The sequence below is a fragment of the Beta vulgaris genome, chromosome 6 (assembly GCF_026745355.1).
Source record: "Beta vulgaris subsp. vulgaris cultivar EL10 chromosome 6, EL10.2, whole genome shotgun sequence".
Classification (NCBI taxonomy): domain Eukaryota; kingdom Viridiplantae; phylum Streptophyta; class Magnoliopsida; order Caryophyllales; family Amaranthaceae; genus Beta; species Beta vulgaris.
The window spans coordinates 28,110,682-28,135,028 of record NC_079207.1 but is presented as its reverse complement, the minus strand read 5'-3'; the positions used below and the strand labels follow the sequence as shown (position 1 = coordinate 28,135,028).

The window sequence follows — 24,347 nt, the reverse complement described above, 5'->3', positions numbered from 1 at the left end:
TTGTAGTGATTAAATTGGTATAAGCATGGTGGGCCGATTAATTGCCCTAGGTTTTTAATTATTTGATAAACTTACATCCTTTTGTATTCTAGTTTATTTTAGTTTAGTTATTAATTCTTCAATCAATTTCCTCTTTTGAAGTAGTTAAATAATTGAGCATAAATTTATAGAACTCCACTCCTTGTGGATTGACTTGTATTTGCCATTTTCGACTAAATAGACATCGTGCACTTGCGGTATATTTTAAAAACCCATCAAGTTTTTGGCGCCGTTGCCGGAGAGACGGTTAGTTTCTATGGATTTCTGATTGATTATTTGAACTATTTTCGTTGTCTGATTGGAACTTCAAGTTCCAATTGAGGCAATCTCACTGCACATTTTTCTTTGTTACTTTTATGTCCAAGTCTAAAATAACAGGTACTCCAGCTCCAACTGATCCTAATCTTGAGAAAACCCTCCAGTAACTTAAGAAGAAACAAAAGAAGAAGAAGAAGAAGTATGTTAATTAGGGAAAATCCACGGAAGAACCAACATAATCAATCATGCCTCCTAAGTCATTGAACTCTTATGGGGTACCTTCTCTTGGCAATGTTTCCACAGGCATAACATACAGGCAGCCAATTTTGAAATCAAGCCTGCCCTTATTAATATGATCCAATATAACTACTTAAGTGGGCATTCATCTAAAGAACCTGCAAATCATTTACAACAGTTTCAAGGGGTCACTCCTATTCAATTGAAGGTCATGATATTTGAGGTTTCTTTGAAAGACAAAGCTAAAAAATGGTTGAATGATGTTACAGCAACTGAATGGAGTGTTATTTCTGAAGCATTCCTGAAAGAGTATTATCCTCCTACCAAGACAGCAGAAATAAGACGGAATAGGTTCAAGGACCTGCAGAGAGAATGCCCACAACTTAACAGCGAATGATCATAGTTTTTCCAGGACTATTACAAAGAAAAAGTTGGATGCTGATGCATATGCCTTATTGTCTTCACAAGTAGCCCAGTTGATCATGAAGATGGATTCACTTAAATCATCACAGTCTAATACTCCTCCTATGAGTATTAATGTTATGTCTTCCATGGCTCCTATTACCTCTTCTTACTGTGAGATGTGTGGTGTTCAGGGCCACTTTGGTCATGATTGTTGCAACAATCAACCTGAACCGAATCAGATGGAGCGAGCATGTAAATGCTTTTCAGCAGAGACCTCCACACAACCCATATTCTAACACATTCAACCCAGGTTGGAAGGATCACCTTAATTTTTCTTACAAAAAACAACAATCTTTAGAATCCTCAACCTCCACCATAATCTTCCTACCAACCATCTCATCAAAACCCAGCACAACATGCTGCTAGACAACAATATTACCAAGGGGCTCCTCAGAACCCCCTCCTGGTTTCAATAGGCCTTCACACCAAGGCTATCAGCAGCAAGCTTCTCAGAATGCCAGCTCTCAAGAGCCTACTATGTATGATCTAATGAAAATGATTGTTTTTATGCAGAAAAATAACGTGGAGAGCATCAAGGAGTTGAAGAACACTACCAAACACTTGGAGACTCAACTTGCACAGGTGGCCGGAAATAATGCACAAAGGCAACCAGGTGATCTGCCGGGGCAAATAATTCCCAAAGAAACTGCTAATGTCGTCACTCTTCGAAGCGGTACACAGTATGATGCCCCACCTATGCCTATCGATGATTCACCACCTCCAATTCAGAATGATGTAGTGGATGAAAATGAAGGTGAGGATAGCTCCAAAACTGAAGTTGAGCACAGGAAAGTAGATGAAGCTGAGAAACACAAGGGGAAGGTTACTGATTCTCCTACTCCACCACTATCTTTCCCCCATAGGATGCAAAAATCAAAGGTCGATCAACAACTTGGTAAGTTCATGTATATGGTCAAAAATCATGAGGTAACAGTTCCTTTCACTAATTTAATTTCTCAAGTACCTATGTATGCCATGATATGGTCATTAAAAAGAAAGATTTGGGTGGGATAGATAGAGTTGCTCTAACTGAAGAATGCAATGTTCTTATGCAAAATAAAATTCCAACAAACTAAAAGATCCTGGTAGTTTTTACATCCCTTGTCATATGGGTGGTTTGTTTATAGATAAGGCTTTATGTAATCTAGGTGCTAGTGTATCTATTATGCCTTTATATATATGCAATAAACTGAACTTGGGTGTTTTAAAGTGCACGCAAATTACTCTCCAGATGGCAAATCGATCTGTGAAATATCCTTTGGGTATTATAAAGGATGTACCTGTTAGAATTTGAAAATTCTACATTCTTATGGATTTTGTAGTACTTGATATGAAAGAAGATAGTCAAATTCCCATTATTTTGGGTAGACCTTTTCTGTGTAATGCAGGTGCTGTTATCGATGTAAAATCTAGCTCTCTAACTTTGAGTGTTGGTGATGAAGCAGTTACTTTTAAGCTAACCATTTCTATTAAGTCTCCTATGTTTGAGCACACATGTTGCAGGATTGATGTACTCGATGAGATTTCTGGAGTTAGTTTTCCACAATTTCTGTGAGATGATTTATTGGAGACAATTTTTTATCTGAATGATGGCCTTGACATTGATAAGGTAGCAGGCTATAAGTTAATGGAGACTATTTGCTCTACTTCCGAATCACATGTAAAGAAGTTAGAACTTAAACCTTTACCTTCTGAACTCAAATATGCATTTCTTGATGTTGATGAGGGTGATTATTGTCAGTACTAAACTCATAGATAGCCAGCTTTCATAATTTCTTTCAGTGATTCGCATGCAGCCACTCATAATTGTTGGTTTAGCTTATCATCCTCAAACTAGTGGTCAAGTTGAAGTCTCCAATCGTCAGATCAAGCGCATCTTAGAAAAGGCACGTAGTCAACTGGTCAAGGAAAGATTGGTCACAAAAATTGGATGATACTTTGTAGGCTCTGCGAACTGCTTTCAAGACACCTCTAGGAACCACCCCATATAGATTGGTCTATGGCAAAGCTTGTAATTTACAAGTTGAAATGGAGTATCTCTCAGCTTGGGCAGTTAAAGAAATTAACCTGGATTTAGAGGCTACATGTGAGGCAAGACTTCTTCAATTGAATGAGTTAGATGAGCTTCAACTAGAAGCATATGAAAACCACAAACTTTACAAGTAGCAGACAAAGAGATTTCATGATAAGATGATTATGAAGCATGAGTTTGATGTTGGTGACAAAGTTCTATTATACAACTCTACACTATGGCTCTTTCTAGGAAAGCTTAAGTCAAAATGGTTTGGACCTTTTGTTTTCCCCGATGTGAAAGCATATGGAGCTATTGAAGCGGCTAATGCGATGGGGATGAAGTTTAAAGTCAATGGTCAACGTCTGAAACTGTACCATGAGGGCGCTTTCATAGGCCAAGTGGAGGTTATGTACTTCAACACTCCTTGATTTTGAAATCTAAGATACTACGGTCGTGCGGGACCATGTAAACCAGCGCTTTGCGGGAGGATCCCCGTCTTTCTTTTCTTCTTTTCTAGTTTAGATTTTTTTTTTAAATTTTTTTTTTTAGAGAGACGAGGGAGAGTATACTGATATTTGGACGAGTTTAGCGTGTGCAGGGGGTCAATATCATAACATGGGGAAATTTTGACGAGAAAATAGCTAGAAATACAACCGCCTAGTAATCCGAGCGAGCTCGCCCCATCGGGCGCCTTGTCGATCTCACAAAGGAATGAAAAAAAACGTAACGTAATTTTCGCCCAACCGAGCGCGCAAGCGAATTTCGCATTTTTGGTCCCTGGTCAACTGGGCGAAAATAGTTCAGATATAGCTTGGAAAATCCTCCGACCGGGCGAATGGACTTGGCTCACGAATGCTCAGCGCTGCCGAGAATACGAGAAAAAAATTCAGCCTGGTCGAACGGGCGGGTATTCCGCATAGACTTATTTGTGCGCCTCCCTTACCCTACTCTTCCCTTTTTCTTTTCTTCCTCTTTCAATCCTTATCCTCTCAAACCCTCTCTCTCGCTCTTCTCACTACCTTCATACCTAATCCTTTTTCCTACCTCTCTTCACTCACAAGTTCCATCTTCTCCTTCAAAATTTCTTCACCCTCCTCCCTTTTCTTCATCTTTCTCACACTGAATTCACAATTTTCCCATCTTTTCTTCCTCCCACTTCAATTCACTCTCTCACACAACTTTCACCATGTCAAGGCCTAACAAGAGGAGGCAAAGCACAAGAGGGGAATTAAGCAACAAATTCTACCGGGATTCAACTTTTTCCGATGTAATATTTACATCTTTAGAGCAAAAACAAAAATTTCAAAAGTTGATATTTCGAAATATAATCCCAACTCGTTTTGTTGATTCAAGTACATTGCATGCTTTGGGTATACTTGGTGTAACAGCCCGCTCTTTCGAGCTGCTAGCGAAACACACTCGACAACCATAAACTAGATTTAACTCTTAAATAAATTACTTCGCAGCGGAAAATATCCTTAAATACACCAATAATTGAACTAAAATTCCCAAATATTATACAACGAAATATCAATAACTATTCTCAAACCAACTATCTAAAATACAAGCTTAATCCTTAAGCCACTATGACACCTTGATCTTGCTCCACTTCGAATTCCGAACTCTGAATATCAAACCTGCAAATTAAGGGGAGAAATACAAAACAAACAAAATTCCAAAATGAGTGGAAAACTCGTAACCTTTAATTCAGCCCGTTAAATACATTTTATTTCTCAAATCATTTCCTTTTCATTACAACGCTAGCATAGCTCACTCTCTTAAACAATTCAGTGGCAATTACAGGCTTCGGACAAAGAACAAACACTGCCTCCAAGGTTCGTTATGGAGCCCAGCAATACTACCCCCAAGGTTCGTTATGGAGCGTAGCCGACCGTATCAGGTCAAAAGAGTAACCATCCTCCACCCATACATTGCCCACTTTCTATTTTTCATTTCATAAACTAAGCCAGCAAAACATTTTCGTATTCATAATCAATCAATGACATTCATCATCACATTCATAACTATGGCCATAGTACGAACTTAAGTATCAAAAACAGAATAAAGATCCATACACACATGGGCATGAGTAAATAATTTTACTGAACATAAAAGTTACCTCATACGCGATCCATTATGTAGCTCCGACATAAAAAGACTTTAAGAATTTCACAACTCCATCAACTCTCTTGAATTCCATAACAATCCTCCAACATTAACCTCAAAATAATAACAATAATCAATAACTAATCTAAACTAGAAATCATAATCACAACTAATTGAAAATCCTTCACAACCATAATTCCAATCACTAATTACTAAATCCTCTAAACTAACTCTACATAATCAAATAATTAGCATTAACAACTCATACTCCACCAATCCAATTACCAATCCTCATGAATAACAAAATGATTTTGTAACCTCATTAAACTATGATAACTCTAATAATAGCAACAACTCACTACCAACAACAACAACAACAACAACACACTGCCACGACCACGACATCACCACCCCAACAACAACCAACAATAAGAACAACAACAAAAAGTAGCAACAACAACAACAAAAGAACCTCACAAACAACCACCACAACAGTTCACAAACCAAGGAGACATCACAACAGGACAACAACAATAACAACAACGCTGCAACAAAAACAACAAACAACAACAGACAACAACCACAATCCCAACACCAACAACAACACCAAAGCAACAGAACAACAAACAACAGCACAACGACAACACAAACAACCACCACAACGATTTGTAAACCCCATTAAAAATACTTCCAAATAAACTAATATTCCACAATCAAATTGCTAATCAAATTAAAATATTTAAATGAAACAAAAATCCAATTCTAAGTAAACTCACTAAAATCTGATTTTCATTTTACAAATCAAAAACATGTTTGTATAGCAAAACCAGTTTCAGGCCTAACTTAATCAATCCAATCAAGTAATCACAATCTCATAATTAAAGAAAAACAAAAGTGAATTGTTTAAGGAGAGAAATCTTGTACCTCTGCTCAAATTGAGCAAGGATGAAAAACAAGAAGGAACCAAGCTTTGGCAGCGGGCCACGACGACCGACGAGGTAGGCGGCAACACAAGGTGTGGCGGCGGCGTTCATCAGCAACGAAACTCCGCAGCAGCAGCAAGCAACACGACAGGGGAAGAAAGGAAGAACGAAAGAAGAGAGAGAAAGCAGGGAACTGTAACAACGGCAGGCGACGAGGCTCCGTCGAGCAGCAAGGGGTGAGGAAAACTCCGGCAAAGCATGGAAGGAATCGCCGGCGACACGCAGGCGAGACAAAATTCGATGGTCTGGCTTTTGGGGGTTTCGGGATTTTTCACGGGGGTTTCACGAGGTTTTGAGTTTTTCAATTTGGGGGTTGGGGTTTAGAAGACACGGGAGAGAGAAAGAAGTAATAAGGGTCGGCTTGGGGTTTCATTAAACCGACAACAAGGGATGAGAGCCAATTTTGGTTTCCTAATCGGATAAATACAAATCCACAAATTTCTAACTAAACACGATATATATAAAATAATATAATAATAACTCCATAAAAAATTAATATAGCGAATATATTACAACAAGACAAATAAAAAATAATACTCCACAACTCAAATAATATAAGAATTTCCGAAACATAATGAACTTAATAAATATAATTAACTTCTAAATAAACGTCTTTAAAACAGGGCTATTACACTTGGTGACACTAAGACTTTGTTTGAGAAATTGGGATTAGGAACAATGTTTGTCATATTATTCTGGACATACATGCACCTTAAACTTGAATTTTTGAGTTCCCTAGAGGTAGGGAAAAACAATCAAGTTCTCCATTTTTGCCTCATGAATGAGGATTGAGAACTCATCTTACGCCAATTAACTGCTATTTTTGGCCTCCCCATAGCTGATGACCATCGCCCAACATATGTTTGCTAACCATCTTCATTTTCCCAATTTTTGCTACTTGCACCGATTTATGGGATTTACATTTTTTGGACGTGGTGAGCCCTACTCATGTAAAAAACAGAAGATTTTTTCTAGTGGGGAGTTATCTCTTGCCTGAGTTTGTCTATTCTTTGTGCCTCCCCTACTTGTTTGTTTCTCAGCTAAAGCAGACTGCCACTAGTTTGCCTGCCACGTTTGATGATGGTAGTGTTAGGGGGGAACCTATTATATTAGGTTGCCTCATTACCGTTATCGATGTTCTATTTGGCTATGCACCCGACATTAGCAATGCAATAGCGGGTCCTGCTGAGATTGGCATTGATTATATGATCGATACCAAGTGGATAACCACCCAGTCGGCCAATAAATTTAGGTTGTACATCGCCAAGAAGAAGTCTATCCTTCTTCATAACCATGCTTAGACTCGCCTTGAACCTGGTGTAGGTTTGTACCTACTTCCTATGCGGGGTTCGGAGCTCATTACCCGACAATCTCTGAGGAACTACCATATGCAGTCTGTTGGGGAAGCCTCTTCCTCCGCACCTATAAACCCTATGATGGCCCCCCTTACCCGCATCGAGCAGGGACAACAGTCCCTTACCTCACAGATGGGCCGCCTTGAGCTCGGCCATGCCACTATCCACACTCATCTGACCTCCCTGGAGACACGGTTGACCACCATGGAGTCCGACATGCGTCACGCCTTCTACCCCATCTATCATGACTAGTTTCACCAGGGGCTTATTGCCCATGATGTCCATGATGTCACCCAACCTTCTTGGTGTACACCACATGTACCTGAACCCACTTACCATTATGAGGAGAGTACTTTTGGCCATGCTGTTTTTGGTGCTACAGGTACTACTGGTGGTGATATGTCTGATGATGACGTGTGAGTCCTATTTCTCCCTCTTGTTGCAATGAGGTCATTGCCAAGTTCAACTTGGGGGGGGGGGGAGATTTTCTGTAAGTACACCCCTACCTTTTTACTGGTTTTTAGTGTAGTTAGTTTAGTTTCTTGCTTTTCGTAGTTTAGTTTCATTGCTTTCCTACATAGAAAAAGTAAAAAAATCAAATATTACTGAAAAAATACCAACAATGCAATTTGACTGGATTGGTTTAATTGCTTTTATGTGCCCCATGATGTTCTTTGAAAGTATGTTTGGGCTTTTTATCTGGATAGCTAAGCACTTGAGATTTTGATGTTGGAATGTGAACTTAAACTGCCTTGACCGTAAGTGAGTTTTGACGATACCGCGCTTATCTTGACTGCATGCTTAAACTGGTTAGACTGTGAGGGTTCATTCTTACCCATGGATTTATTTCTATATCCATTATGTTTCTCGTGTGTAAGTTCCTCATTAGCTGACTAATCTTGACTTTGACAACGTAGTTATTGATATCTGATGACTTGTGGCAATTACTATGATAGAGGCATTCTTTTGTCTGATTCTCGAGCGTCAAAGTAAGTTTTTTATACACTAGTAGAAAAAGGACGATTTGCGTCCCCTGATTTGCGTTGCATAGACACGGAAGTGACGCAAAAAACCTATTTGCGTCGCATGCCAAAGAGTGTTTGACGCAAAAACGAGCAATATGCGTCATACCCTCAGTAAGTGCGACGCATATTGTAGTTGTGCGTCACATTCTGCTTTGGTGCGATGCACATTCTTGACAACTATCTGCGTCGCACGTCCATAAGGTGCATTACAAATTATATCATAGGCATCGGACCCAAGCCCATGCGACCCACATCTTAGTTGGGCTCATGCGCGTCTCATTATCTCCCATCTCCCTCTCCTAAAACTCATTATCTCAAGCCAGCGCGTCTCATTATCTCCCATCTCCCTCTCCTAAAACTCCCCAACTCCCCATCTCCCTCTAACCTAAAACTCTCTCTGAAGTCTGAACGTTGCTTCTCTCTCTCTCTCTCCCTCCCTCCCTCCCTCCCTCTCTCTCTCCTTCACTCGAAGCTTCGAAAAACCCTTCGAAGATCTGACGAAAAAAGTGTGGTGAACCTTCAAAGGAAAAAGTGTGGTGAACCTTCAAACGCAAAATCAGAGAAGCTCTTGAAGGTTTTTTTTTGTTTGTTTTGTCTTTAATTTTCTCTTTTTTTTTTTGTTTTTCTGGATTGAAATTGATTGACTTATCTTTAATTAATTTAACAGAGGGGAAGCCAATTCCAACGGAGTTGAGAAATGAAGAAGCATCGCTCCGCCAAGAAATCGACCTCGAAGATGATTACACTGCTAGTATGTACATTTTTCATCTCAGGATCTGAAAGTGACTGAAATACTTTGGCTTTCTTTGCCGTTCTCCATCCCAACGACTTCCACCATTACCTCAACCAATGCAACGACAAGGGCACAATCGTTCTAAAATCATAGCTATTGGTGACATTTCAGCCACCCCCCCTGACGGGCACATGTAAGTTTTGTGTATTTCCTATGTATATTCTAGAAAGTCGTTTAATCCAAACGATACGTCTGAACGACTAATTATTCCTTTTATTGAGTCCAAACGATACGTCTGAACGACTAATTATGACTTTTATTGAGTCCAAATGATACGTCCGTATGATTAATTATGACTTTCATTGAGTCCAAATGATACGTCCGTATGACTAATTATGACTCTTACTAAGTCCAAGTGATACGTCTGAGCGACCAAGGATGGCCTATAGAACGCCGTTAATCCTTTAGAAACGTCAGAATAGCGACCAGGATACATGCATGTGACACACAGCAGAGACATAAGATTATCTATGATAAGAAATTTTTTCAGAAGCAACGTAGTAAATGGTCACCCCCATAGGCGACCCAAAAAGTACGATGATTAGTAATCTAAAAGTTATGGCACCCCTTAGGTGACCCAAAAGTTTAATACAAACAGTCATCCCTTGAGTGACTTAAAACACAGTTTGATTAAAAATTAAGTTTAAAGGATAAGAGGCATGACATAAGGGACTAGGAGATTAAACGTCAGAGACCTTCTCAGCTTCCTTCTCCTCTGACGTTTCAGCTGGCAAGACAGTGGCTGGGGATTCCTTCTCAGTCTCAAGGTCAGGAGGCACATCCGACGCTATGAACCCAGCACAAGACGGGGCGTTTTCGTCAACCTCATCATCCATAAGATCTTTCATTGACCCCATGAATTGGATGTATAGGTCGGTGTCCTTTTGCGGCGTCCAGGTTGCTGTTTTCTTCATCAGGAACTGGTACATCACCTTCGCCCTGACCCTAGTCGTCACCTCAGCCTCGAGCATGTCCAGCTCGTTCTTCTGTGCGTCGACGCTCGCTTGACGCGTCGAGATCTCCAGACGAGAAGACTCCTCCAACCTAGTTGCCCTCAGCCTTATCTCTTCTTCCAGCTCCTCCTCATTCTTTTGCAAAGACTTCTTCATGTCCTCCATGGCCTTCTTGCAGGACTCCACCTCGTCGCTCTTGGACTTTGCGTCCAACTCAGCCTTCTCCATTCTCTGCTTCATGGTCAGATGACCTTTCAGCAGAGAGGAGATCTCCCTCTTAGCCATCAGGAGATGTTGAGAAGACTGCACAAAAAATATAAGACGTGTCTTTAGAGAGTCGCAAGCTATAGTCATAAGAGGGCATAATGTTTGAAAAGGGAAGTCGGAAGTTTATACCTGAAATAGGAGTTCCAGCCCATCCGACATCATGCGAGGAAGAGTATGTTCCTTGATCCTTTCCATTGCGCTGGGAAAGAGGAACCTGTCTGCTTCAGGCCATATGGACCGTTCCAACGACATGAAGTCACTTGGGACGGTCACAGAGTAGGAAGGCCCACTCTTGTCCGGAGGGGCCAAGAAATCAGTTTTGCGCGTCTTGGACGCGACGTCCTGTTCATCGTCCAAATGGATGAGACCGCGTGTCCTTCTTTGCTGTAGCTAACGACAGGGACTGTCGCGTCAGCAGAAGATTCCCCTTACGTTTGCGCAGCATCTCAGCTAGCGCTTGACCGTCCAAACTCCCCCTAGGACGCGACTGTGATGAACCTGTCCAAGAATACCAGAGCAAGTTAGTAACGCAAGGACCTTCCTTAGAAAATCCTACTTAGAAATAAAAGACAGATGGACTAACCAGATGCCATAGATGAACAACTGTCTTGAGAAGCAAAGAGAACCCTTTTGAACTGCCTGTCGTCCTCTGGCACCTTCAGAAACTTGTCACAGAGACTCTGAGACTCGTCGCGATGCGACAATAGTTTTGGATTAAGACCTGCAGAAGAAACGATGTAAGAATGGTGTTAACGACACGTCGCAAACTTAGAAAAACTGGAAATTAACACACCTTCGGTATTCCAGCCACCGACCAGAGACGCCCCGGCTTCCCCTAGCGACGACCTCTTCACAAAAACAAACCTGTTCTTCCAACCCCTGTCGTTTGACTGAATTCCCCCGACCAGAGGTTCTAACCTCGCCTTAGCATGTAGAGCTATCCTATTTTTTGCTTTAACCCTAATTTCATAGTGCAACAGTAGGTCGTGAAGGGTGAAGGCCTCTTCCCAAGACGCTGTCACCCTGTCGATGACACTAAGAATCCTCCAGACTTGGGGCATGATTTGTCCAGGACTGATCTGGTAAATCTGCATCAAATCCCTTGCCAGGGGGGTAAAAGGAAGCCTAATACCTATTTTGAAAGGGTATTCGTAAAGCACTACCCATTTTTGGGGACACGATTCTGGGGGTTCGTCAGGTTCGGCATTCCTAATGACAGTACTCTCAAGCAAATTTCCTAAGTCTAAAAATCTTAAAAGGTCCTTTTCTGACATCGTCGACAATTCGTCCTCATTCTCTACCCTTAATTCTACAGCTTTCTCCTTCCCTTTCGACTTCTCTTGATTTTTCACAAAAGTCCTAATACTGCGTCTACTTGGAGCCATGAGAACAGTAGAAGAAGAAAAGATAGGGCGAATCAAAGGAAAAAACGAGCGAGAAAGTGTGAAGTTACCTGGTGTCAGCGATCGATTTCCCGGCGGAGAGAATAAAGAGCGTTAAGGAAGTTGCCTTACTTAAATAGAGAGAAAGATTTGATGAAATTGGAAGTGGGGATTGAGTTGTTTAAAAACCGCCTTAGTTATTTATGCCAACCAAAAGCAATCATGACAATGGGACCAACAGTTATAATTAAAACGGCATTTTAAACAAAAAAAACTACCTTTTTGCAGTTGGCGACTCTTGAGTTGCCAAAGATAAACCGTTCGAGAGGATTCCCTTTCCTTCCTTATGTTCTCTTCGGAATTTTTTCTAAAAACTGACAAGTGCAAAGATTTAGTTTATGATTTTTTGATCTCCTGATGATTTAGACAGAACTTCTTTGATTAATTTAAAGGTATTTTTTACAATTGTCTCATGGGCTTTGTGTCACCCCGATTTCAACAATTGGGGGCAAACTGTTATGGCTGAATTTTTTACAGGTTGACATTGACGCAAGGACGCGATGACGCGACGACATGACAACCTACGGCACAGTGACGAAGAAAATTAGACCTGAGGACGTAGCAGGCAATGCGGAATTTGAAGCTGGAACATTAAATGAGTAACGGTCTGGCTAAATAAGGAAAGAGATTAACCAACCATAAATTCAGCCGTTAAGAAGCGTGGGTCAAGACGTTGGCACATAAGTGAAGGAGATCGCCGTGATTTAAGCAAGGAAATCAATGTAATAATGAGTAGATTTATTGTTGTATTCGTTGGGAAAAAGCCAAAGGAAAGAAAAGGCATATAAAAGAGGAGAGAGGTCATTTTCATGTTTTTTACGCAACATCGTGAGAAAGACACTAAGGTGAACTTGGCATTCTTGTAAACGACACTCAGTCACAAAGAAAGATAGTGAACGATATTAGTTTGGTGGATCTCTAACCACCCGCGGTTATTACCCATCTTAATTGGGGTTTTCCGCATCACCATTTTTGTCTGTTCATCCCCTTTGACTCCCCTTTGCATTCTTTCGTCGCATTGACCTTAACATTATATGGTTAACACGACCCACAAACTTCAATTTCATCGTTAGCGATAAATTTTAGCATAAACAATATCTTATAGCGAGTTGGTATTTGGTATTATGTTTTCTGATGTTGTTTCTAATTATTTAAGCTCTTATCTGTTTCTATTTGAGCTGGGAGAACTGCTAGTTACTCCCCAATGATTGTGAAAATTGTTGTATCTTTGTGCAGATGGTGACGCTGTTTAGAGTGGTTCTAGTCTGGTTCGGGGGTGTGTGTGTTCCCCGTGTGAGCAAGGAAAGAGAGCCTGTCCTAGTGGATGAGTATTTCAATCTGGACTCAGGATTAGATACTTAGTTGGTTTAAGTAGCTAATTCTAGTTTTGACTTATGTATTGGAACCATGGATTTCAGTTGTCATAGTTTTGTTTACTCTATGATTTTGAGGTTTACTTGGTGGTGTTATGACTCTTGAGACTTATTGGAGATGAGGGTATGGGACCTCATTTTCCCTTTTGATTATATGTACTGGAGTTGACTTTTCCTATGATGGTTATTCTATTTTGTTCTACTCCTTAGAGTGGCATCTCCGTCTCTTTGAATTTCCGCCCATGATTACTTCTATAAGTTATGTACTCTTCTTGGTATCTTGGGATGTACAGTTGGTATCAGAGCAAAACGTTCCAGAATCTCTGTTTAGGATGCTGTTATTTCACCAGAAGATGAGTAGACTTGTGACTAGGATTACTAGTGTCTTAGATTTCAAGTCTAGAGTGTATGAGTGTTACCTGGGTAGGAAGTAAGCCTGGGGAAACATTTTGTTTACTATGTTTATCGATTTAATGTTTGCTTATGTGATTTTTATAGACTAATGTGATAGTTTCTATTTTGTAGTATGCCTCCACGACAACAGTTAGCCGCTAGAAAGGAAGCTGGGCGTCGTCGTCGCATAAGCCTGGAAAATGCTTTCATCTCTTTGGCTAATAGAGCTGTTTCTTCGGGTAGTGGGCAGTCTGCTTTCGACCGGTTTGACCGTCACAGGCCCCCTACTTATGATGGTGTTGCTAATCCTGTGGCTCTGGAAAACTGCTTAAGGGAGATGGAGAAGCTATTCACGGCAACAAACTGCTCTGCTGTCGAAATGGTACCGATTGGGACGTATTATCTGAAGAAAGAGGCGGATAATTGGTGGAGTACGGTGAAGGATGCGTGTATGGTTACAGCGAGTTTTGGGTGGACTCAGTTCTCCGCCAAGCTGAAAGAGAGATTCTACCCCGATGAGTTGCGCTGGCAAAAGCAGGAAGAATTTCTATCTCTGACTCAAGGGAGTATGGACATCCAGAAGTACACCGACCGCTTTACGGAGCTGTCTAAATTTGCTGGTACTGTCATTCCCACCGAAGCTGAGAGGGTTAAGAGATATATTAAGAAGATGAATCCGAGGGTAAGGACTCTGGTGCTGTGTTCGGGGGTTACCACTTTTCAAGCTGCTTATGAGATGGCCCTCTGTGTTCATGCATCAGTGAGAGAGGAAGAAGCTGCTAAAGCCGCATCCGTAAGGAAGCCTTTTCCGTCTGTTGCTCCTAGTCCGGCTAAGAAGCCGAGGTTCGAGCCGAGTTTCCGTGGTGGATACCAAGGCTCCGTTTCTAGGCAGGGTTCTGATCCGTCCAAGTGTCGGAGGTATGAGAAGCCTTTACATCCGGGAAAGGATTGTGAGGGTGCTGCTATTATTTGCTTCTATTGCAGAGAGGCGGGTCACAAGAGTTATGAGTATCCCAAGAATCCGAGGGCTACAGCTAAGACCCCTGTTCCTCCTAGTCATTCTGCTCCGCCAAAGAATCGGGTTTACAGTATGACTCATTCCGACGCCGATGTTCATCCCGACGTCATCTCCGGTACCTTTCTTGTTAATTCTGTTCCTGCTTCTGTGTTGTTTGATTCTGGTGCTTCTGTGTCTTGTGTGTCTAATTCGTTTGCCAAGAAAGCTAATTTGACTTCGAGTTCTCCTATTCGGACTCTTATTTCTCTACCTTCTGGGGAGAACTACCCTTGTTTGGCTGAGTATTGTGGAGTGCATATCTATGTGTTGGGTATTGATCTGCCTGCCGATCTCAAGGCATTCTCCATGGTCGAGTTTGATGTTATTTTGGGCATGGATTGGTTGTTCAAGTATCGTGCTCAGATTCATTGCCGCGATCAAAAAAGTGATTCTTCGTAGTCCTTGTGGGGTGGTGTTGAAGAAGGGAGTAAAGATCGTTTCTGCTCTCAAAATGCAAAGGCTCCGTCAGAAAGGGGAGCAAGTGTTCCTCTGTATGGTGAAAGATTTGACCCAAGAAGCGAAGTTAGAGGACATCCCTGTTGTCCGTAAGTATCCGGACGCATTTCCTGATGAGCTACCGGGTATCCCTCCTGAAAGAGAAGTTGAGTTCAGCATTGACTTAACTCCTGGTACTGCTCCTCTGTCAAAGGCCCCGTATAGAATGGCGCCTGCTGAATTGCAAGAGTTGAAGACTCAGTTGCAAGAATTGATTGATAAGGGATTTATTAGGCCAAGTGTCTCGCCGTGGGGTGCTCCTGTTCTGTTTGTCAAAAAGAAAGATGGGAGTATGCGGCTTTGCATCGATTATCGTGTATTGAACAAGGTGACTATCAAGAATCGGTATCCCTTGCCCTGCATTGAGGATCTGTTTGACCAGTTAAAGGGTGCGGGAGTATTTTCAAAGATTGACCTGAGGTCAGGTTATCACCAGATTCTGGTGAAGAAGGAGGACATTCCTAAGACCGCCTTCCGAACAAGATATGGGCACTATGAGTTAGTGGTCATGCCCTTCGGTTTGACTAATGCCCCTGCTGTGTTCATGGATCAGATGAACCGCTCTCTCCATGAGTTCCTGGATTTGTGTGTAGTTGTTTTCATCGACGATATCCTGGTGTACTCTAAGAATGAAGAAGAGCATGAGAGGCATCTGAGGTTGATCTTGGGTATTCTGAGACAACAGAAGTTGTTTACAAAGTTCTCCAAGTGTGAGTTCTGGCTGAAGGAAGTGTCGTTCCTAGGCCATGTTATCAGCAAGGATGGAGTGATGGTGGATCCTTCTAAGGTTAGAGCTGTGGTGGAATGGGAGAGTCCTAAGAATGTTTCCGAGATCCGGAGTTTCCTTGGTCTTGCTGGTTATTATCGAAGGTTTGTCAAGGACTTCTCAAGGATAGCTCAGCCGTTGACTAAATTGATGAAGAAGGAGAGTAAGTTCCTGTGGTCTGAATAGTGTGAAAAAGTATTCCAAGAATTGAAGAGGTACCTCACTACCGCTCCTGTTCTAACCTTGCCTACTGAAGGGGTTGGGTTTGAAGTTTATAGTGACGCATCGAAGCTTGGTTTGGGTTGTGTTCTTATGCAAGAAGGGAAAGTGGTGGCGTATGCATCCAGGCAGTTGAAGGTGCATGAAAAGAATTACCCTACTCATGATTTGGAGTTGGCTGCTGTGGTGTTCGCTCTTAAAATCTGGCGACACTATCTGTTTGGGGTTTCGTGTAAGGTGTTTACCGACCACAAAAGCCTCAAGTATATCTTCACTCAAAGAGATTTGAATATGAGGCAGAGGAGATGGTTGGAGCTGATCAAGGATTACGATCTGCTGCTGGATTACCATGAGGGCAAAGCTAATGTGGTTGCGGATGCTCGCAGCCGTAAGTCAAAGCATTCTCTTATTGCGGTTAGAATTCCGCCGAGAGACTTATGTGATGAATTTCAGAAGCTTGAAATCGAAGTGGTTCCTCGGGGTTCGGTGGAAACTCTCTGTGCTATGAGTGCCGAGCCTGCCTTGTTCCTAGAGTTGCGAGAGAAGCAAAAGTATGATCCTAAGTTGGAAAAGATCCGTGAAGCTAAGGCTCAGGGCCGAGCCGAAAATTTCAGAGTCGACTCCGAGGGAGGTCTAAAGTTTATGAGTCGGTGTGTGCCTAATGACTTGGAGCTTAAGAAGAAGATTCTCGAAGAAGCTCATTGTACTCCCTACTCAGTTCATCCTGGGGGTGATAAGCTTTACAAGGATCTCAAGGCTAATTTCTGGTGGCCTTGCATGAAGAGGGAAGTGGCCGAATTTGTGGCCAGGTGTCTGGTGTGTCAAAAGATCAAGATCGAGCATCAGAGACCGGGTGGTTTGCTACAACCATTACCAATTCCTGCGTGGAAGTTCGATTCTATCTCGATGGACTTTGTTATGGGTCTTCCGAGAGCTGCTGGGGGTAAGAATGCGGTGTGGGTGATAGTGGACCGATTGACTAAGGTAGCTCGGTTTATTCCGATGAAGAATACTTGGTCTATGGAAGAGTTAGCGGAAGCCTACGCTAATGAAATCATTCGGTTGCACGGTGTTCCGAAGGATATAGTATCTGATCGTGACCCTAGATTTTTGTCTCTTTCTGGTTGCTCTGCAAGAAGCTTTTGGTACTAAGTTGAAATTGAGTACCGCTTTCCATGCTGCTACGGATGGGCAGACAGATTGTGCTTTGGAATTTCAAGAGTCTTGGTTGAAGTCATTGAACTTGGTGGAGTTCTCTTACAACAACAGTTACCATGCTAGCATTCAGATGGCTCCTTATGAGGCCTTGTATGGGCGAAAGTGTCGTAGTCCCACTTGTTGGAGCGACATAAGTGACTCGTTGGTGTTGGGACCAGACTTGATCCAAGATACTGTCGAGCAAGTAAAGGTGATTCAGGCGAGATGAACCGCTCAAGATAGGCAGAGGTCTTATGCAGACTTGCGTCGGAAGCCTATTTCTTTCACCGTTGGGGATAAGGTGCTGTTGAAGGTGTCTCCGATGAAAGGAGTGGGGAGATTTTGGCAAAAACGTAACTTAAGCCCGAAGTATGTTGGCCCTTATGAGATTCTCGAGAGGATTGGGGAGGTGGCTTACAGATTGGCTATGCCCCCTGAGTTGTCGAGGGTGCACGATGTGTTCCATGTGTCGCAGTTGCGGAGGTATCGCAATGATCTGTCTCATGTCATTCCTATAGAGTCGGTCTCTATGGAGCCGAACATGACTTTTGAGGAGCGACATGTTCAGATCTTGGACCGTCAGAATTGTGCTCTAAGAAGAAAAGTGATACCCTTGGTTAAGGTGCTCTGGAGAAGCCAAAAGTACGAGGAAGCCACTTGGGAGACGGAAGAGTCGATGAGGCTCAAGTATCCCGAGCTTTTTGTCTCAGGTATTTCCTTGTATTTTAAGTTCGAGGACGAACTTTTTCTTAAGGAGGGGAGATTGTAACACCCCGAAATTTCTCTGAAATTTTCGTGTGTTAATTATTATTATCTTATGTGATAAATTATATTTCTATTAAATTATTTTCGGAAAGTATATATATATATATATATATATATATATATATATATATATATATATATATATATATATATATATATATATATATATATATATATATATATATATATATTTACACCTACATTATTTTAATTGACTTTGTGCAGAGGTTATAATGTACGTCTTATTTATGTGGCATTGTGTTAGTTGTATTATATGGTTGTCTGCATTGTTCTTATAAAACGGACAATGTAGAACTTTTGCGTGTGTCGAGTGTATAATGTGATCGTATATTACGTGTATATTTTTATTACGTTGGTAATAATAATTTTTAGTTTGGAAAACATATACTTATACATATTATTTTTGAACGTTTTACTTAGTGCCGGGAAATGTACATTGTACTAGTGTTAGCCTACGTACATTATGTTATATTTTAGGGAGGTCCGAAAATTCTGATTTTTAGCCTTGTTATACGAAGAGTTTGGACAGTTTTTTAAGTTTCTCTTGTAACGTTGCGATAACCAAAGGTCATCTCTTAGTCTACCTTTCTTAATGCCATTTAATCATCACCCTTTCACCTTCATTTTTCTGAAAATAAAATCAGCAACCTTTGGTCTTTGTGACTCCATTTCACACCCCATTCTCGTCCAACCATTACAAAGGAAGAGAAAGAGTTCTTCTCTCTTCTCGGTTTTCGTCCATTTCTGCACACCCATTTTCTTTGCATCATATCTCCTTCAATTCTTATCCGAATTGAGCATGTGAGTAGTCAAAATCTATCTAATCGGAAAGATCTTGCTCGTGGTATAATTATTTTTTGAAGAAAGGGGAATACGCGACTGCAGTTTTCGTTGCAATCAGACGAGTCATCCGGTTTTGTTCCCTGTCGCACCTTTACGAAAATAACAGTAGCCGGAGATCTAACCGTTGGATAGTCTTCAAATTTGGACAGAACGTTTATGACATCTTGTTCTATACTTTGACTGGAGCGATTTGGATTCCGAGCTTTTGATCACCGCGAATCATAGTCGGAACAGAGCAGTGCTAAGAGTTTTCAACATTCAAGTAAAAGGTAACTAGCGTTTTTCTAGTTCGGTAGAGTATAGATATTGAACTTAGGTTGTTAGAAATGCATTAGAGAACATAGTATCATATTAGGAAGAACTTAGAAGATTGTATGGTTAAAGTTCCATGTTGTTATTGTTGTTGTTTTGTTGATGATTTGTTATTGTCGTTGATGTGGTTGGTGTTAGAGATTGTTGTTGTTGTTATTATCGTTGTTGTTGGTGTTTGGGGTTGGTTGTTGTTGTGATTACGTTGTTATCGGTGTTGGAGTAGGTTGTTGTTGTTAATATCGTTGTTGTTGGTGTTGGAGTTGTGCGTTGTTGTTATTGTCGTTATTGTTGGTGTTGGAGTGGGTTGTTGTAGTTTTTGTCATTGTTGTTGTTGTTGGAGTATGTTATTGTTGTTGTTGTTGGTGAGTCGTGGGTGTAAGGGAGGCTGGAGTAGGCAAGGATGGCTGGAGCAAGCCTCGGAGGAGTTTCGTGGGCGAGCGAACGAAGCTCGAAAGCCACGGCAGAAGGCTGCTCGCGACTCGCGACGCTGCCAGTCGCGTCCCACGAGCCTCGTCGCACCTCGCGACGGGTGGTCTGCCCCTGGGTCGTGATGTGGTGACTTTATTTATGTTTTTGGTTTACAGCTTGTGTGTTTGGGCTTGGTTGGTCTTAGGTAAGTATGCTAAGGATGTTTGAGTAGTTTTGGGTGGTTTAAGTACTACGTTAAGGGTATGTGTCCTCATGTGATGGGTAACTCTTGGTTTTGAGTCTTGGAACGTGCCGATTGTTTGTGTTGGTTGTGCAAACTCATGTTGGAACCTTGTTGGGTATGATTGGTTGAGTTTCACTCATAACTTGTTCTTATTGATGATTGGATTTGATTGATGTGTGCTTGTCTTGTATGATTGCACATTGTTGATAGAGTAATCATATGAACGGTATGGTTCAAGGAGTTTGCGGTAGTTATTCTAAGGGCGGTATGGTCCTAGAAATTTATGCTCGTTAACCTAAGGGCGGTATGGTCCTAGGCTTTGGTTACTAAACCGTGGGCCGTAGATTATGGTCCATTGGTTACTACGGGTGGTATGATCCGTAGATTATAGCTATTCGAAAAGGGCGGTATGGTTCCTCGAATATGCAACGTTGGCCTTGGCGGCATGGTCCAATGAGTCTACTCACAGGCGGTATGGTCTGTTATGCTTGAGCTTGTGGACCGCATTTGTTGCATTTGTTTGCAACGTTGACCGCATTTGTTACATGGTTGTCGTTGGTATCTTATAGCGAGTTGGTATTTGGTATTATGTTTTCTGATGTTGTTCTAATTATTTAAGCTCTTATCTGTTTCTATTTGAGCTGGGAGAACTGCTAGTTACTCCCCACTGATTGTGAAAATTGTTGTATCTTTGTGCAGATGGTGACGCTGTTTAGAGTGGTTCTAATCTGGTTCGGGGGTGTGTGTGTTCCCCGTGTGAGCAAGGAAAGGGAGCTTGTCCTAGTGGATGAGTATTTCAATCTGGACTCAGGATTAGATACTTAGTTGGTTTAAGTAGCTAATTCTAGTTTTGACTTATGTATTGGAACCATGGATTTCAGTTGTCATAGTTTTGTTTACTCTATGATTTTGAGGTTTACTTGGGTGGTTGTATGACTCTTGAGACTTATTGGAGATGAGGGTATGGACCTCATTTTCCCTTTTGATTATATGTACTGGAGTTGACTTTTCCTATGATGGTTATTCTATTTTAGTTTTTGTTCTACTCCTTAGAGTGGCATCTCCGTCTCTTTGAATTTCCGCTGCCATTATCTATAGCTATTACCTTATCTTAAGGCTATGTAACTCTTGGTTTTGGACAGGATGTTACATAACCTCTGAGGGTTCTTAATTGAGGACAAGTGTGTTTGGGGGCAGGTCTCCCGCCTTAGTCGAAGGAGCCTCCTTCAAAGAAGGACCATCAGGAAAGATGGCCTTCGAGACAATTCCCCTCCCAGTCGAAGGGGGAGCAATACTCGAGCTGGACTTGGCCAGTTGACGGCGTTTAGCCGCTCGAAGTGCCTCTACAGTGATCAAATGCTGAGACATTGGCACTCAAAAAAGGAGTTTGGTGGTCGAGATAAAGTAAAGAGAGAAGTAGAGAAATGAAATTGTGAGTTCTAAATGACCCAGTCCCGTACTTATAAAGAAACAGGACCGCGGTTCCCAAGGTTGCAATAAATTCAACGCCCTCATTGGGCTACACGTGGTGGCCCAACCACGCCATCACGCGCCACAAGCTCGTCATGTGCCTCGAGATTCAAGCATCTAGTACGAAGCACAAGATTCAAACACCCTTAGGGATTATCGAAGCTCGAGGATATCATACCTCGAATAAGACTGCTCAATCGAGTGGCATGCAAATTAAAAGTTTGAAGCAAAGCAAAAAGGGAAAATGATGCACACCGAAGTCCAATAAAGGTTCTATCATTGACATGAAATTTACATCCGAAAAGTCACTGAGAAACCCGCTAAATACAAAAGGGCGAAAGACAAGATCGACTAAAGGACTCAATCACAGTTACTTCACGAGTCGCTGGTCGAAGTACTTTAGGTATCCTCGAAATTAAGGGAAGTGGAGGCACTCAAGTCAGCTTTCCCCTTGGGATCTTCCTCTCCACCTTCCTCCCCTACCTCGGTATTCTGAACCTCATCCGCTAGAAGCCCTCGATGTCGAGGGAAGCGTCAGCTTCGAGCTCCTTGGAGATGATTGAATTATATTCTGTCTCGACCACGTCCCAGTCGAATGAGGGGTATGTTTTTCCCAAAGCCTCTCGAAGGTTGCCTAATATAACCTCGGTGAAAACCTCGGCCCCGAGTAGCCTCATATCAGCTGCAAAGTCCTTGCCAGTCTAAGAGTCTTGCCACTCCTGGATAACAAGCTTTATGGCCTTCGAAGATTCACCCTTCGAGGCGTCATACTGGCAGTATCAGCAACACTTACATCGATCCAAGAAGAGTGAAGGGCTTCGACTTCCTCCTCCTTGGTCGAATTTCGGCAGACCTCGATGGTCCTTAGTGAGGAAGTGCTTCACAGCCAGATCGAAGCGCCTGGCTTTTTCCATCCCAGACATCTCTGTAAAAGGCTGCGAGCTAGAATCTAGGTCCAGGGTCTTCCTCTTTTTACAAGCCGAAGGATCCTCCTCTCGAGGAGGGGACTCCTCCCTAGTCTCTCGAGATGCGGATAGCCCCTCCCTCGATCGAGGAGTAGAGTCCGCATCAATTTTCCTCCGGTCTTTACCCCCCTGAAAGGTGACGATGGCCGAGGCTGTAGGAGGTCGAGTACGGGGCCTTTTCGAGGGGTCCTGCAGGCAAGAGAAACAAGAAACAAACAATAGAAAAGGGAAGGTCGAGTAAGGGAAGATGTTACCTTGGGGGCTCGAGGAACCCGAGTGTCTCCCCTCGACACCTTCTAGCGAATCTATTCCCGAACCCGCTGGTTAGCCGTTAGACGCTTCTGCATCACTTTCCTGATCTCTTGGCAGGCAATAACTATACAAAAAGAAGCCAAGTTAGTGATCAAATAAAAAGCATCCGGTCGAGTACCTAACAACGAGTTCCCTACCCTTGGGATAAGCAGGGCTGAACCCCATTGCCGAAAGGAAATGTTCATCACTTAGGTCCTCCGCACCAGGATTCCAATGTTAAGGAATCTGCTTTCGATCACCATGGACGATCGAGGTGATGGTCTCGCATTAAATAGCCACCCTGGCTTCATCCTCAGTCATTCGAGGGACAAATCCCACTACTCGCCCCGATGAATATACATGAATTCAATACGAAAGTATTGTTGGTTCGAGGGAATAGTTCCCACGATCCTGTAAGGGAAACGGGCCTGGAAGCTCCACCACCCTTCTCTGTGCGAGTTCGGGACATGACTACCAACTTCATCATGTTCCGCCACAAAGTCAAAGAAGGTTCCATGTCCATCATAGTACAAATCGCGAGGAAACCCACCAACGAGCCCACATTATTAGGCATCAGTTAATGAAGGGAAAGGTTGTAGGAGCGGAGTACCTCGACTATAAATGGATGAAGAGGAAACCTCTAACGAAACTCGAAATAATTTAGAACATGTTTGAAAAAATTTGGAACACAATTGATATTATGTTGTTTTGCTATTAATTGATGGCTAATTTTCATTTATTAATTGTTTTTTTTGTTAAGTCTACAAACAACTTTTTCTAGTATCATCCATTTCCCACCTGCATCACCCGCTATTGATGGATGCATGGGGCGAATATGAGGTTGATTTTTTTGGCAGGTGATGAATGGTGTGGATGAGGATTTGGATCGTGATGGGGCGGGCTGAGGATTTGGGCCAACCGTCCAAGCCCAATTTATCCGGCCCAAAATCGGATCAATAACCCATGTTTTGATCGTATCTGGTGATGTTTTTTGCATTAGGTACATATCCTATCTTCAACCCATTGCGAGTCCTACTCCTAATATTGTTAATTGGTTTTAGTATCGAATGTTTTTTGGACTTGTAAGTGGACCGAATTCTCTTCCTTCGCTTTGGCTTATTTAACCCTATTTTCAGTTCTATCAAATTTATCATTATGTTTATTTATATTGAAACAATATACTACCTAGTTACTCCGTTCTCTGAGAATTGCAACATGTAGGTGTCAAAATTTTTAAGAAGATAAAAGAGATGGGGAGAGATGAAAAAAGGGATATGTAATAAGGAAAGAGATAGAGAAAAAACATAGTTAAATCTAGTGATATTGCCATTGATATAAAACTGATAAATAAAGAAAATGTTGTAACTTGTAATAATAAAAGCACGGAGGAAGTTTAGTGGAAGCAAAGTCGGCTACGCTTAGGATAGGCCAAGAAGGCTAGTGGTGGTGGGAATCGGAATTATTATCTCATAATTGAGTAATCTAATAAGTACAAAAAACTCATCACAGCTACCGTCCTAAAGGAACAAACAATTTAGGACTTCAGTCTTTGAATACCTAAAAAAACACCACAACAAATTATCCTTAGGAA

General features: G+C 41.9%; 1 protein-coding gene and 1 long non-coding RNA gene across 2 annotated transcripts; both read right to left on the bottom strand.

Moving 5' to 3' along the window:
- Positions 1-4,486: 4,486 nt before the first annotated feature.
- On the bottom strand, positions 4,487-6,373 carry LOC130592006 (uncharacterized). The gene is made up of 2 exons (XR_008970026.1): positions 5,133-6,373; positions 4,487-4,650 (listed from the first exon to the last, which is right to left on the bottom strand). It is a non-coding gene; the product is annotated as an uncharacterized LOC130592006 (long non-coding RNA).
- Positions 6,374-10,841: 4,468 nt separating this feature from the next.
- LOC130591799 (uncharacterized) lies at positions 10,842-11,880 on the bottom strand. The gene is made up of 3 exons (XM_057395719.1): positions 11,289-11,880; positions 11,079-11,216; positions 10,842-10,993 (listed from the first exon to the last, which is right to left on the bottom strand). The coding sequence occupies exons 1-3, from the start codon at positions 11,878-11,880 to the stop codon at positions 10,842-10,844; spliced, it is 882 nt and encodes a 293-aa protein (XP_057251702.1).
- Between the last annotated feature and the right edge of the window lie 12,467 nt (positions 11,881-24,347).

Bases quoted from the DNA above. Each gene is read 5' to 3' on its own strand.
- LOC130591799 (XM_057395719.1), bottom strand. From the start codon at position 11,880: ATGGCTCCAAGTAGACGCAGTATTAGGACTTTTGTGAAAAATCAAGAG. The intron at 11,217-11,288 runs GTGTGTTAATTT...TTTCTTCTGCAG, and splicing joins CGGTGGCTGGAATACCGAAG to GTCTTAATCCAAAACTATTG. The intron at 10,994-11,078 runs GTTAGTCCATCT...ATTCTTGGACAG, and splicing joins TTGTTCATCTATGGCATCTG to GTTCATCACAGTCGCGTCCT.